General features: G+C 26.9%; 1 protein-coding gene across 3 annotated transcripts in view; it reads left to right on the top strand.

Annotated features, from left to right (window-relative positions):
• The window catches only part of LOC101241719 (glycine receptor subunit alpha-2), a 67420-nt gene that overhangs the window by 6686 nt on the left and 46857 nt on the right, over positions 1-13877 (top strand). For 2 of the 3 annotated variants that reach the window (XM_065801350.1, XM_065801352.1), the window contains exon 2: positions 12884-12959. In XM_065801350.1, the coding sequence (XP_065657422.1) occupies positions 12907-12959 (53 nt within the window). In that variant the 5' untranslated portion in view covers positions 12884-12906. Of the gene's footprint in view, positions 1-9214; positions 12093-12883; positions 12960-13877 lie in introns of those variants that run through there. The other variant, XM_065801351.1, reaches the window with a different exon arrangement.

The following is a 13877-nucleotide window of genomic DNA, read 5'->3' as shown; positions in this document are numbered from 1 at the left end:
TTTCCAAAAAAAATCGTTTCAAAAAAATTAGCTTTGATCTTTTTAAATTTGCTTAGATTCTGAAAATGAACCAATTTTATTTTTATTTTGGAAAATTCAGTACTAAATAACTTTGGCCAATATCCTATATTGCTATAGTTTACTCTTCATCAATAATTCAGTAATTTCAGACAACTTTTCTATCTATTCTTGCATGCAGCCCTTGTCTCTCTAAAGAAAATTTTTGGCTCAACATTCGGCATCTACATTGCCCTTAGCAGTATGCTCTTCAATTAGTTTTACATCATCAGTTACATTTACTTCCGAACATGCCATTGTTTGAATGACCCACCTATTTTGACAGCGTTAAATTGCCAAAAGCTGGTTAATTTTGGAAATTTTGATGTTTTTAACATTTTGTTCTTTTATTTTTTGTTTTTGACCACTAATTAAATATTTCCTTCCGAACATTTTTAATTATATTTATAAGCTCTAAAACTTCAAAATAAATTTCAAAGAAATACAAGAAAATATTTGTTTACAAAAAATATGGATGTGCTTAAATCGCTTAAAAGTAAATTTTAGCGGTAAAAAATATTTTGCATTTATATAATATATTTCTGAATAAATTCAACTAAACTTTTTTAGTCTTATAAATTTTAACGCCTCGTTTTTGTTTTGCTACTCTTTGCTGAAGTGCACTGCTTGCTGTTATTTATAAAGTACATTTTGTCTAAAATATTTTCAGTGGTGATTAATTTGGATTAATTTTTGTAATCATATTCCTGAGCGCAGCGCTTGGTACTGAGACTCATTGAGGGCCTCATTTCTCTTGGGAGCCTTAGACTTCAGCCTACTCAGCCTAATGGGAGATCCGCTACTGCATTTTAGCTGAACATTTAAAACACCCACTAACACAATGGCCAATTAATCTCTTCATTTACTCAATTAAGTATTGGATTGTCTTCATCTATCATTGTACCACATGTTAAATCATACATAGAAAACCCGAGTCGGGATATTAGTATCTTACCTATTTTTATAAAAGTTCCAAAATATCTTATTTTAATAATACATCCAGAAATAAAGAACATTTATTATCCCCAATTTGTCTTTAACTCTAACAGGTCAACCCTGCATGCAGAATTTGTGATTAGTAAAGCTGTTAAATATTACTAAAGTAAAAAAACTCACCTGTTTAGTTATATCCTTAGATGCTAAATAGACCTTTGATAGCTGAAACTGGAAAATTCTTTCTAATAAGTTATATCTTTATAAAAAGCTACCTCAGTATTAAGTTCTTACGTTTTACACGGGACACAAAGTACTCTTCTTTTTCTTCACTGAATTGGGTGAGCATTACCAAAAAATTATCAAACTTCCGGGGAGCGATCCAAACCATTATTCAATGTGGAATCTAACTTGCCCATCCAAGCTCCATACTCAATTATATCAAACTTTACAGTGCCCACATTAACTTACAGTCTAGAATTTTTCAGAAAAAATGACGCGATCACGGAAAAACAAAATAGGAAGGAATGGAAAATCAACCTTTTCAACCTTTCAAAACATTGCAAAGACTATTTACACTCTTTATTTAAAGTTCAAGATATATCAAAATATGTATACACCACAATTAATTGAACTTATTTATTTGTCTTTTAAACAACAAATCAACGTATGAAATTATTGGGTCTCAACCAAACGATCCCACAGTAAAACACTCTTTTGTAGATGATGACCATTGTGTGATGATGTCCATCAGATGATGATGTCTAGCAGGTGATTATGTCCAGCACATGATGATGTTCAGCAGGTGTGCCGTAGTAATGAAATAAGTTTTGAAATCATTAAGAAAGTAAAAAAGAGAATCTGTTTTGCGGTTTTCAGTGATAAAACCCCAAAAGAAATTAAGAGAACTTTAACATCCTCAATAAAATGATGGAATATAAAAGAACAGAGAAACATTTTCAAGCAAACTCTTGTAAAAATATTTACAGTTGGTTAAGAAAATAATAACAATATTAACTTAAAATGACTGATGTTGAAGCAAAAAACTAAATTTTTAGCTTTTAAGTTCTATAATAAAGTTATTCTATTAAAGGTGGCGGTACCCTTTAAGTATATAAAAGAATGAATTTCAATGTTCTTATTAGTGTGTTTAATTTAGAGTGTTAAATTATTTCAAAAAGTAACAAAATTAATTTTTCTGACCCACTTGCTTATAAATTAAGCCCATAAATTAGCAAAATTTACAAAAGGTGACTTTTTTTTATAAGGAATATTTTGAAAACTATACATGTTCTAAAAATCAAATTTCATAAGTTATTTTATATATGTTCAAAACATTTGCTCAAATAAAAATTACACAATAATTAAAATTTTATCAACGTTAATCTCATTAAATTTTTTCAATAAAAAGAACGATAGTATAAGTAAAGCTTCCCAACAGGGGCGAATCTTTATCCATTTACAGTTGATTGCCCCTTCCACTAATGTACAGTTCATAAAATCTTGCAGCATACAATGCACTGACTCTCTTCTAAACAAGCTCACAACGCACTTTGTTTTCTCAATTATTTTTCCTGCATAAAGATTCGCAACATATCTCTACACGTGATTTTCCAGATATCATAAGCAGGAGAACTTTTTCTTCCTGATCATATCTTGCAAGGGTCACACCTTTTTGTCACGACAGCAGCATCATCACACCTTCGCTTTTATATTGCTGGGATTTTTTTATTTATTAAGGATTATCCTTTGCGCTGCAATTAGCCACATAAACTAACTAACTTTTTCGTTTACTTTTTCTAGAGGTTTCAATGTAAGCAAAATAAGATTTTCTAATAAATTAACAGAAAAAAACTTTTAATTTTTTATTGATCAATAATGTTTTGAATAACTTTCTAATGTTAACAATCTTAAAGAATAATTTGAGTTCATAATGGTTTGACTCTCTACTCTTTTTCTTTATTGCTATTAAAGCTATATCTAAAATAGATAAAGGTATTTTTTTTCAATAGTTAATGCACTTACATTTTCTAACGAATGTGCAGACAAAACAGTTTTGTGTAAGTTTTTTTGTAAGTTTTTTGAATTATTGATAGAATCTCTTTTTTAAGGCATAAAATCTTATTTTCTTCGCTTATTTTTTTCAAGTAAAAAAATTGCACTTATATTTTTTAAGATGATGGAAGAGATATTACTCTAAGGGTCGTTGCTTGAAGTATAAGACCAACGGTCTTATACTTCAAGTATTTGAAGTATAAGACAAACGGTAACAGTGAGAAATCTATAAAGGATAGTTTATATCTTTTTAATTTGATTTTTCTTTTCTTTTTTTAAAAAATAAAAAGTTAAAAATAAATAAAAAGTTAAAAAAAATATTTTTGTGATTTTTGGGGTACCACCATGCTATATTTGAAAGTGATAAAATTAGTTCTATGATATTATATAAGAAATTCAGTTTTCTAGGGACTTGTCTACATCTAAACAAAATAAAAATTAAAGTCGAAAAACTCCGCTTGTTCTTTTATAAATATCAAATTATGAATAAATAAGCTAGAATAATGTTATTATTGCATTATTAATATTAAACAACCGTTCATATTTCTTTTTTTTTTTTTTTTTCTGTTCTGTTATTAATTTTGTTGAAAATTGACCAAACTTTACAAAAAAATGTTTCTATTTTCTTGATAAAAAACCCGTTTATATGGTTTTTTTTTGTGCATGAAAATGGAAACAGGCAAGTATTGTCAAAACCTCTACGTGCATTTTTTTTGCTTTAAAGCTATTTTTGGTAATAAAACCGTTTAGCTTTTCAAGAAACAGTCATTTATTCATATTTTATTACGTATTTCTAGCCAAGTAAACTTTTAGAATTTGCTTTCATTCTGTTTTACTATTAAATAACAGCAATATTAAGTGGTTGCAAATAGTAATCAACGGTAGCGTGCTAAAGTTTAGAAACGCCAACTTTTTTCAGATTATAACGTACAACTTTTCACAAACTTAAGATTTTTCCATTAGATACGCAGGTATGGAGGGAGGAGGTTATTCAAAAGTGTACGGAAACGTGCAAGGAAAGGCGGTTCGAAAGAAAGCGAGAGCGTGAACGCTTTGATTACTTCTCTTGTTCTCTATCTCTACTAAAACCTGAATTTTTATTTTTTTAAGCATAGAATCTCACTCGTTTAAAATGTTTTGTAACATATTAAGTGAAAGTTTTTTTTTTAAAACTAAAGGTTTTGAAAAATTATTGCTCAGAGATGGGACTGATTTTGTAACAAAAATTGCGTTGGTACGCAGAGGGAGGAGAAAGAGGAGATAAAAGCATAAAATTGCATACAAGAGGGAAGAGGGTGTCCTAAATCAGTAGTTTTAATGCGTACGTAATTTATAAACGGCCCCTTACTAAAATAAACTGAAATTTTAACCAAATGCGCTTTATATTATTTTAATTCAAAATCCAAACCAAAATTGTAAAATTTTGTTAATAATGATTAATTAAATTTTCAAATAACAACCATTAGTTAAAATGTAATGCTTTTGAGTAAAAGTTTAGATTTGTCCCCGCAATTAAATCAACCTGAGTGGCTACGCCTCCTAAAAAATCCTAAAATATCTTTATATTTTAAAAACCTCCTAAAAAGACCTAAATTCTCCTAAAATATACTTGAATTTCAAAAAAACTCCTTAATTCTCTTATTTTAAACTTGTTTTTTGATCTTTAAGTTTTCATTAAACTTTACCTTTCAAACTTTTTATTGAAACTTTTGAATAATATTTATATTTCATGAAAAAAAATCAAAATCTCCTAATGAATCCTAATTTTTTTATTCGTTTTTCCAAGTTTTCCGGTAAAACCTCCTTAAAAGTCTTTAAAAATCTCCTAAAATCTCCTAAATTCTTCTAATTTTTAATCTCAAAAAAAGTGTGGCCACCCTGATCAATTTTTCATAAACAAAAGCAAAATTAAAGACCAAAATATTTGTGAAATTTAATAACTCAAATACTTTAAAAGCATTGAAGTAAAAATAATTGTCAAAATATTTGTAAAATTTTATAATTTAATTACTTAGTGATATTTTAAATGCATGGGAAACGCAAAGGTAGTTTGAAATTAAATAAATTATAGTTATTTACTATAATTTTACCGTAGTTTAAAATTATAGTAAATAACTATAATTTACTATAATTTTAACGTACGGTAAAACTATAGTAAATAACTATAATTTATTTCATTTCAAACTACCTTTGCGTTTCCCATGCATTTAAAATATATTACTTAAAATTAATTATAAAAGCTGCGGTAAAAAAAAAACAAAAAACAAAAAGGACTAATATAAAGATTTTTAAACATTGTTTCTAAACCTGAAATAAGTCACATCATGAAAAAAACTTTTTTAGCGCAAAACTATTGAAAGCAAGCATCGCTTTGGAAAGTTTAAAGTTACAACTGAAAAGGGTTATTAATAAGGTATTCCAAAAATAATCCTTACAAGACTGCCATCAAATCTTATTCAATTGTGCATCAATTTCATGGCACAAACTGTAGTGTCGATAAGTTGATTTCTACAGCCGCAATCCGGTTAAAAAATTAAAAAAAGTTAAAATTCAGAATAAAATTTGCAAAAGATTCTGAATGAATCTGATGAATCAAATTTTATGATGTTTAGTAATGACGGAACTAGGTTTTGATTTAGGTATAAATGGGAGACAGACTTAATTAAAAATATCAGTTACTATCTGTTAAACATGGAGGAAGAAATGTTGTTGTTTGGGGGTATTTTAGCCATGGCAGTGTGGGTATCATTCATTGGATTGAAGGTATTACAGACTAGAAAGTTTATTTAGACATCATGAAAAGTGTTATGGTGCCATATTTAAAGGATATAAAGACTCGCAAGTGGGTTGTAAGCAAAATAAGCATTGTGCCAGATCTGTTAAGAAATATTTTAAATCACAAGAAATTATTGAATATCTTTTCTAGAGACCAGATCTTAATCCAATTTTGAATTGAGATCTGGTTGAGCAATTTTAGGCGTATATACAGCAATTAATTGGTGAAAAATCAACCAACAAAGACCAATTATTTGATTTGATTAAAAAATGTTGCTAAAACATTTCTAAGGATGTTTTCATGAATTTAGTTGAGTCATGGTAATGTTGTTTTCAAGGCAAATGGACATGTCATCAAATTCTAACAGTCTTATTAAAACAATTTTACTGAAAAATTGTAAATTTGTAAGTTTCAGTAAAATCGTTAATGTTTCTAAGCTTTTTGCACACTACTGTAAATAGTAGGTTTGCGAATTAGGCAACACTACCTAGACCAAGTCTAATAATTTTACTGACTTTTTCATTTACTAACTCGATAATTGAAATTAATATTAATTAAATTAAGTAAATAAAAATTGAAATACCGGTATATCTTAAATTATCGGTATACCTCTAAACTTAAATAAAAGATACAGATATAGTGTAGACAAATATATAAACGACTGGTATTTGCTGTCACTTTTTTTAATTTCTAAAATTTAATAGAAATAATGTTGCCTACAATTAAAATCTTAATACAAGTTTTTCTTTAAAAAGAACGTTCTTATTTCAGAGCTGGGCATCGCTACCAAACATTTGAAAACGCTTCCGCTACCTCCGTATCATTAGAAACGAGAAACCGCTACCGTTCCTCCGCTAAATAATCAAATTTTAAAATTAGTAGCGCTAGTCCGCTTTTAGTCCGCTACCAAAAATAATTTTATTTTAATTTTTTTCATAAAAGAAATAGAAAAAAATTACTGTACCTCTCTCTCAAGTTGAGTTTTTGATACCCATATGGGATGATATAAAGTGACCTTTTTTTTAGTGTTTTACACTTTATTGTAATTAAATCTACTAAGTTTTGCTAATTTGTAGTGAGTAAATTGAAACTTACATCAATGCCGCCAGCATTCGCATAGTGAGTCTTGTTGAATTCTGCCACAAAATCTAGTTTTTTTATGTTGATTGCGTGAAAGAAGTCCCTAATCATGCATCTTTTACTCTACCTAAGGTGTCGTTCTATATGTGTCATAATTATGGCAAATTTAGCTGACAACTGACAGCTTTTAACAGGCATGCACAAAATAATGGAAATAACATTTAAATCTAAACATTATAGAAAGTTTAGAGTATATATCTTATCGAGAATATGTTATATTCATATAAAATAAAAAGTATAGCAAATTATATACTTTGATTGATAGTTATTTGAAAGCATCATATAAGAGGTTCAAACTGGTAACCCCTGGTGTCACCAACATCTGGGCTGTTTTGTCTACACATTTGTTTACACTATTGTTTGTCTACGCATTACTCATATTTTAAGCATTCTGGGTATCCTTACAAGCCAACATTTCACTGTCTGAGTTGCACAACTACAGTGCTTTCGTAAAGTGATATTATCATTGAAACTTTCTAGAATTTCCTCCTAAAATAAAGACATCATTTTGACCAGCTCAAGATCCTCTGTTTTTTCCTACTTGACTAAACTAAACTGGTTGAAGGCTCTTGCATTGTTTAAATCATTGTTTGTAGTTGTTGCATCAACCTGAGAATTTCAAAAATCTATGTAAAATCCCAAATTTCAAATGACTGCAACATTTCTAAATTTTGAAAAATATATTCTGGAAGTAGCAACAGTTATCATTTAACAGTTTTTAAAATAAGTTTTTTTAACGCACTCTCTCGTTGATAATAAACTCCTAACGCAGGTTTGTCATGTCATCTGCTAAGAGTTTCTCAGTTTAGGCTCCCTGATACTTGACTCCTTATCTCCCTGACACTTAAATTCTTGAAAAACTTGTTTTTCAGAATAAAAGCAATAATTAAAAAAAAATATATTTAAAAAAACTGAAAGTAAAAAGTAACAAGAATAAGCATTATTTTACATGAAGAAATCGTTTATAGTATATATATATATATATATATATATATATATATATATATATATATATATATATATATATATATATATATATATATATATATATATATATATATATATATATATATATATGTATATATATATATATATATATGTATATATATATATATATATACATATATATATATATATATATATATATATATATATATATATATATATATATATATATATATATATATATATATATATATATATATATATATATATATATATATAAAGGGGTGGCGCCAGCATTTTTTGGTCTTTGAGATATCTAACGTCCAGACATGGAGCAAACTCCAAAGATTTATATGTTTATTCTTACGTCAAATAAGGACGCTTTGCGATGATTGGAGCCTGGGAACAAAGAAGCCCGAAAATTTTAGCACCCTCCTGCCCCAGGCGCGAGAGCAAAAAGTTGATGAAATATTTTTTGTACTATTATCAACTACACTTATATTCATCGAGGAATTTTAAGTTTCATAGTATAATTTCTCAGCGTTCAAAAATTATGACCATATTAAATTTGCAACCCCCTAAAGTCTAGGGGGGTTTAAACTTTATATGAGCATATTTTTTGAACGCTAAAATATTTTACTATGAAATTTAAAATTTAATCTTAAATATGCGGAGATGCCCCGATACCATCATATATATAATGCCTTATAATGTTATAGTAATGTCAATAACAATATAGTAATGCAATAACAGCAACCAAAAAAAAAAAAAAATACTACAATAACTCTTTATCTTTAACCTTTAACCAAAATATTTTGTAACAAAAATAAAACAGTATTTCATTTACACTGCACATAACCTTATTTAATTTTTGCTTTGTCAACACTGCACACAAAGACAACAAAGCAATGTAACCCACCACTGAACTAAATGTTTCAGGAAACTTGTCTAATAAACAAAGTTATTAAAAGTAACTTTGCAATGTTTTTACATGTAATGTTATCAACAAGAAAAAAAAACACACCAAAAAACCTTAATAACTTCATTTAACTTTTGATTAAATTATTGAATGCTCGCTCTATCCAACACTCGATTACTGTATTTAATGCCCATGTTACTCAAAACTCAGTTAAAGTATTAACCTCCTTCTTTAACTTTTAACTACGATATTTCAAGTATACTTTATTTAAAACTCACTTGAGATACTTTATGTTTTCTATATAACAGTTATAACCGAAAATATAATAAATTGAAATTGAGGCAATTCGCACATAAACATGGTACATAAACATGGTATAAACATAAACTGAAACGAAAATTAGATATTTAGCGATAAACCGGTAAACCGGAATTACAATTGTAATTCCAGTTTACAATTGTACATTAGTACAATTAAATTCCGGTTTACAATTGTATAATTGTACAAAGTACGATAGTAGAATCCAAAGTGGGAAGAGCCGTTATCAAGAAGGAAATAAACTCAGTCGTACCCCGGGGTTAATTTAAGGCAATGTGATATCTAAGAATTCTACTTGAAGTTTGTCAAGCAGATGCTGCTTCCATTTACCATTTTTATAATTCCTTATTTTTGTAGCAAACTTATTCTGCGAAAATAATACTTTTATTTCAAAAAGCAGTTGGTATGCATTGATGAAGCTTTTCATACAAAATAGGTTTTCTGATTTTCGTTATATTCAGCAGTATTTTCTTTAGACCAATCATTTAACTAGAAGCCAATCTCTCTGTAAATTTAGTGTATAGCATCTCTGTAAATTTGGTGTATATCAAATTTGGTGTATACTATTTAGCCTTGTTTTGTTGTACTTATATTATAAGTACAACAAAACAAGGCTAAATAGTATAAAAAAAAAAAAAAAAAAAATTAAATATGATGCTTTAAAAAATATTGAATTTATGTACTTTTGGATGAAGAATATTTCCTTATAAGTTATAAGGAAATATTCTTCATCCAAAAGTACATAAATTCAATACTTTTGAAAGCATCATATTTAAGTTTTTTTTTTTTTTTTTTTCATTTTCAGGTAGACTCTCAATTGGATTTTCAATGATTTCTAAGTATTGTGTGAGTAAGGTGCAGTCATGACATTTTGCTGTATGGAAAGAGCATTTGTTTGTTTTAAAGTTGTTATCAGTAGAATTAAATTGAATCAGTGTTAAAGTTTTCTATGCAATGTAAGTCATATGAAGCGTTAGTATTGCTTTGCTTTCTCTTAACATCTATGTCTTTTATCATGTAGATATGACTTGTGAAGGCTTTAGGAACTTTTCATACAGAAATAAATCCATTTAGGCATGTATATATTGTATCATTAAGGCCTGCTAGTTGGCAAATGCTGTTGGCTTGGTTTAGTTAAATTGAGAGATTTCCAGAGCAATTCATTTGGTAAAACAGATTGGTATAATAGTTTACATTATTTCCTCTTTGCTTTAGTTAGTACAGCTTCAAGTATTGCCTAAGCAAAAATACAGAAAATAGATTTAGATTATTATTTAGCAACATATCAATGAAATGAAAAGTAATATTGGAAATAAGATAAGAAAATTCATATTTAAAAGAATTGATATTCTTGAGAGCCATTCTTAAATTATCACTGGGCATAACAAGTTGTGGATCTAAGCATTTAATTTGATCAAATTGTAAACAATGTCAGAAACCATTAGGTTCATTATATTTAATGTCAGATGTTATGCAAAAAATATAAACTAGTTGTGCTCTCAATTTAATTGTTTGTAATCAACTTCAGAACCTAGGGTGAGTAATTGTAATAAGTTTGGGTTAGTAACCCTAATTTATTTACAGATAACCACATTAGAATGTACATAAATTGAATGACTTAATAAGGGAGAACATGCAGAGAAGTGTTCATACATTGACTAACTTAAAAAGTGACAACATGCAGGGAGTGTACATACATAAACTGATAATTTTGTTAGATTAAGTATTTTCAAAAGGTTATTAAATTATGGTTATTAAAAAATGTTAGAAATGTCTATTATTATCAGATAAAGTAATTTTCTTGTCCCATATTTTGAATAAGTCCTGGCGTAAATATATTATTTAGTGTTTTTCAAGGTCTAGATCCATCCTTTTATGAAATAACTTCTTGTATTATGAATTAACAAATTGTTTAAATGACTTAGTAAATGCTCCTATTTATAATAATCTTTTTTTCTGTTTCTTACCTTTTTTTGGAGGAGCTTCATTACATGGATGTAAGCATTGTTTTGGTACATACCAGAATATATAATTACATAGTTTCACATTACATAGTTTCAAAAATGCCCCTAAGATGTGGGGGTATTATTTAGGCAACATATTTTGTATTAATTTTTATACCATTTATACAATTTATAACATTTTAATTTATACCATTTTTATAGAATAAAAAAGTCATTTTACAACATTGAAAAGAATATTATCAATTATACAAAAGGTTGTCTATTTTATGGAGGTTCATGTGACAAAATAAAATTTCCTATATTGAAATTATAAATTTGTATAGGTTTAAATTTATGTAACCTTAAAAAATTAATATAAAAATGGTAACTTAGTAACCATTTTTATATCTGCGTTTAGACACAACCATTTGTTGAAATGTAATTTTGCCTTATTCTAATAATAACCAGCATTTAACTTGAAAAAAAATGAAAAAGAAAAACAAACAAAATGATATAATTATGGTAAATTACTGCTGCTTTAGCAAACCAATTTGTTTGCTTTGACAACTAATCAACGAATCTAAATGTGTCATTCATGTTGTAAGTTCCTTACAACAATAGAATTTGACAAAGTTTTGACTTAAAATTGGGGTAAAACATTAGTTGGTTGCACCTAATTGGTTACATCTTACTAAGATATTCATCAGGCGTTTTACAGAAGGCTTCGGGGACCAGAACGGATCATGCAACATACACAAAACTATGATAAAGTTGTTTGGAAAAAGTCTTTCTTTTGGTCATTAAAAAAAATACAACTTTACCCTGCTTCAAATCTAATAAACCTTGAGTTTCTATTGTATGTTAAAAAGAAACAATTGTACACTATCAAAAAAAAAAAAAGACAAGATCTTTAATCTAATACAACAACTCAGACCTCTAAATTTCATTAAGTAATTAAAAACCTGCAACATCTTCAAAAACGAATGGATGAATCTGCCCTATTTATGTAAGTATAGTATGGATGAATGTGGTATTTGTGTAGTTGTAAAGTGCACAATATCAAACATAATGTTATATATCCTATATATGTAATGAATGTATGTATGTAAATGAAATGTATGTAATGTAAGTATGTATACATATCTGTATGCAAAATATTATACATATATGTAGTTATGTGATTTTAAATTTCTTTTTCTTATTTTAAATTTTTACCAAACAGTATGTTATATATATATATATATATATATATATATATATATATATATATATATATATATATATATATATATATATGCATAAACATGTATGTAGGTATGTGTGTATGTATTTCTGTATGTAAGTATATATGTATGTGTGCATGTATGTTTGTGTGTATGTATGTTTGTGTGTATGTGTGTATGTATGTATGTATGTATGTATGTATGTATGTATGTATGTATGTATGTATGTATGTATGTATGTATGTATGTATGTATGTATGTATGTATGTATGTATGTATGTATGTATGTATGTATGTATGTATGTATGTATGTATGTATGTATGTATGTATGTATGTATGTATGTATGTATGTATGTATGTATGTGTATGTATGTGTGTATGTTTGTTTGTAAGTGGCTATATATTTATTATAGTGTATACAAGTTCCTGGGTATTTGTTATCATTGTTTTTTTATAAATTTTCTCGATCCAGTTTTTTTCTTGACTTAATATTTTTTCTTTAAAAACATACATCAACTATTATTTGAAATTTTTTTTTTAGATTTAACTTTTACCATTTCTTCTAATATTTAGACACTGACTGACATTTTGTCCAAATGAAAAATTTTATGTTATTGAAGCTTGTATATATTGCTGTGATGATAAAAATGTAGGTTGTTCTTCATTGTTTTAATGCCTTTTCATATTTTTTATGTCTTTTTTTTTATTTTTTATGTCTTATAAATGATAATTTTAAATAATTAAATTTTTTTGACATATTTGGGATTGGTTGTTATGATTCTTTCTTTAATTTTGACAATAATTGCATATACAAATATGATAAATGTGTATTAATTGTATTGTATTATATAAATGTGTATTACTTTTCTTTTGTGGATCCACATGTAAGTTTATTTTATTAAATTGTTATTAAAAATTATTAAGATTATAAAAATTATTAAAATTAAATTGTTATTAAAAATTATTAAATTGTTATTAAAAGTTATTAAAAATTGTTTGCAAATTTGATAAATTAAATACAATAAAATATATGGAGAGCTTTAAGAGAAATAAAAAGTACAAAATAATTTCATTTTTTGGTTTTCTATTTCATAAATAATATGTAAAAGTACTTGCAAGTAAAAATGGTAAACCCAAATAAAAACAATTAACAGAATTATTTGGTTCTTGATTTTCGTTTTTAAAAACTTTATCATGAGTTATAATAAAAAAATGTTGATATTTATATAATATTTATTCAGGAGATAAAGTTAATGTATTTCTAAATATTACCAATTATTGGAGACAATTGAAGTATCTATAATTACTAAGGGAGGAGGTCAGAGTCTTTGACACATAACATTATTAAGACCCTTTTAATAATATGATTTAAAAATAAATAAATAAATAAACAATAGATGTTTTTCCATTTTTGTTATGCTATTTAAATTAATTTGTGAACATCAGCTATCTTGTTAAAACATGCCCTCTTATTAAATAATAGTAGGGAATAAATTTTGCTTGTTGCAAAAACACACACACACACACACACACACACACATATATATATATATATACATTATAGTTC

Source organism: Hydra vulgaris, chromosome 07 (genome assembly GCF_038396675.1).
Source record: "Hydra vulgaris chromosome 07, alternate assembly HydraT2T_AEP".
In the NCBI taxonomy this organism is placed as follows: domain Eukaryota; kingdom Metazoa; phylum Cnidaria; class Hydrozoa; order Anthoathecata; family Hydridae; genus Hydra; species Hydra vulgaris.
This window is presented reverse-complemented; position numbering and strand designations above follow the sequence as displayed.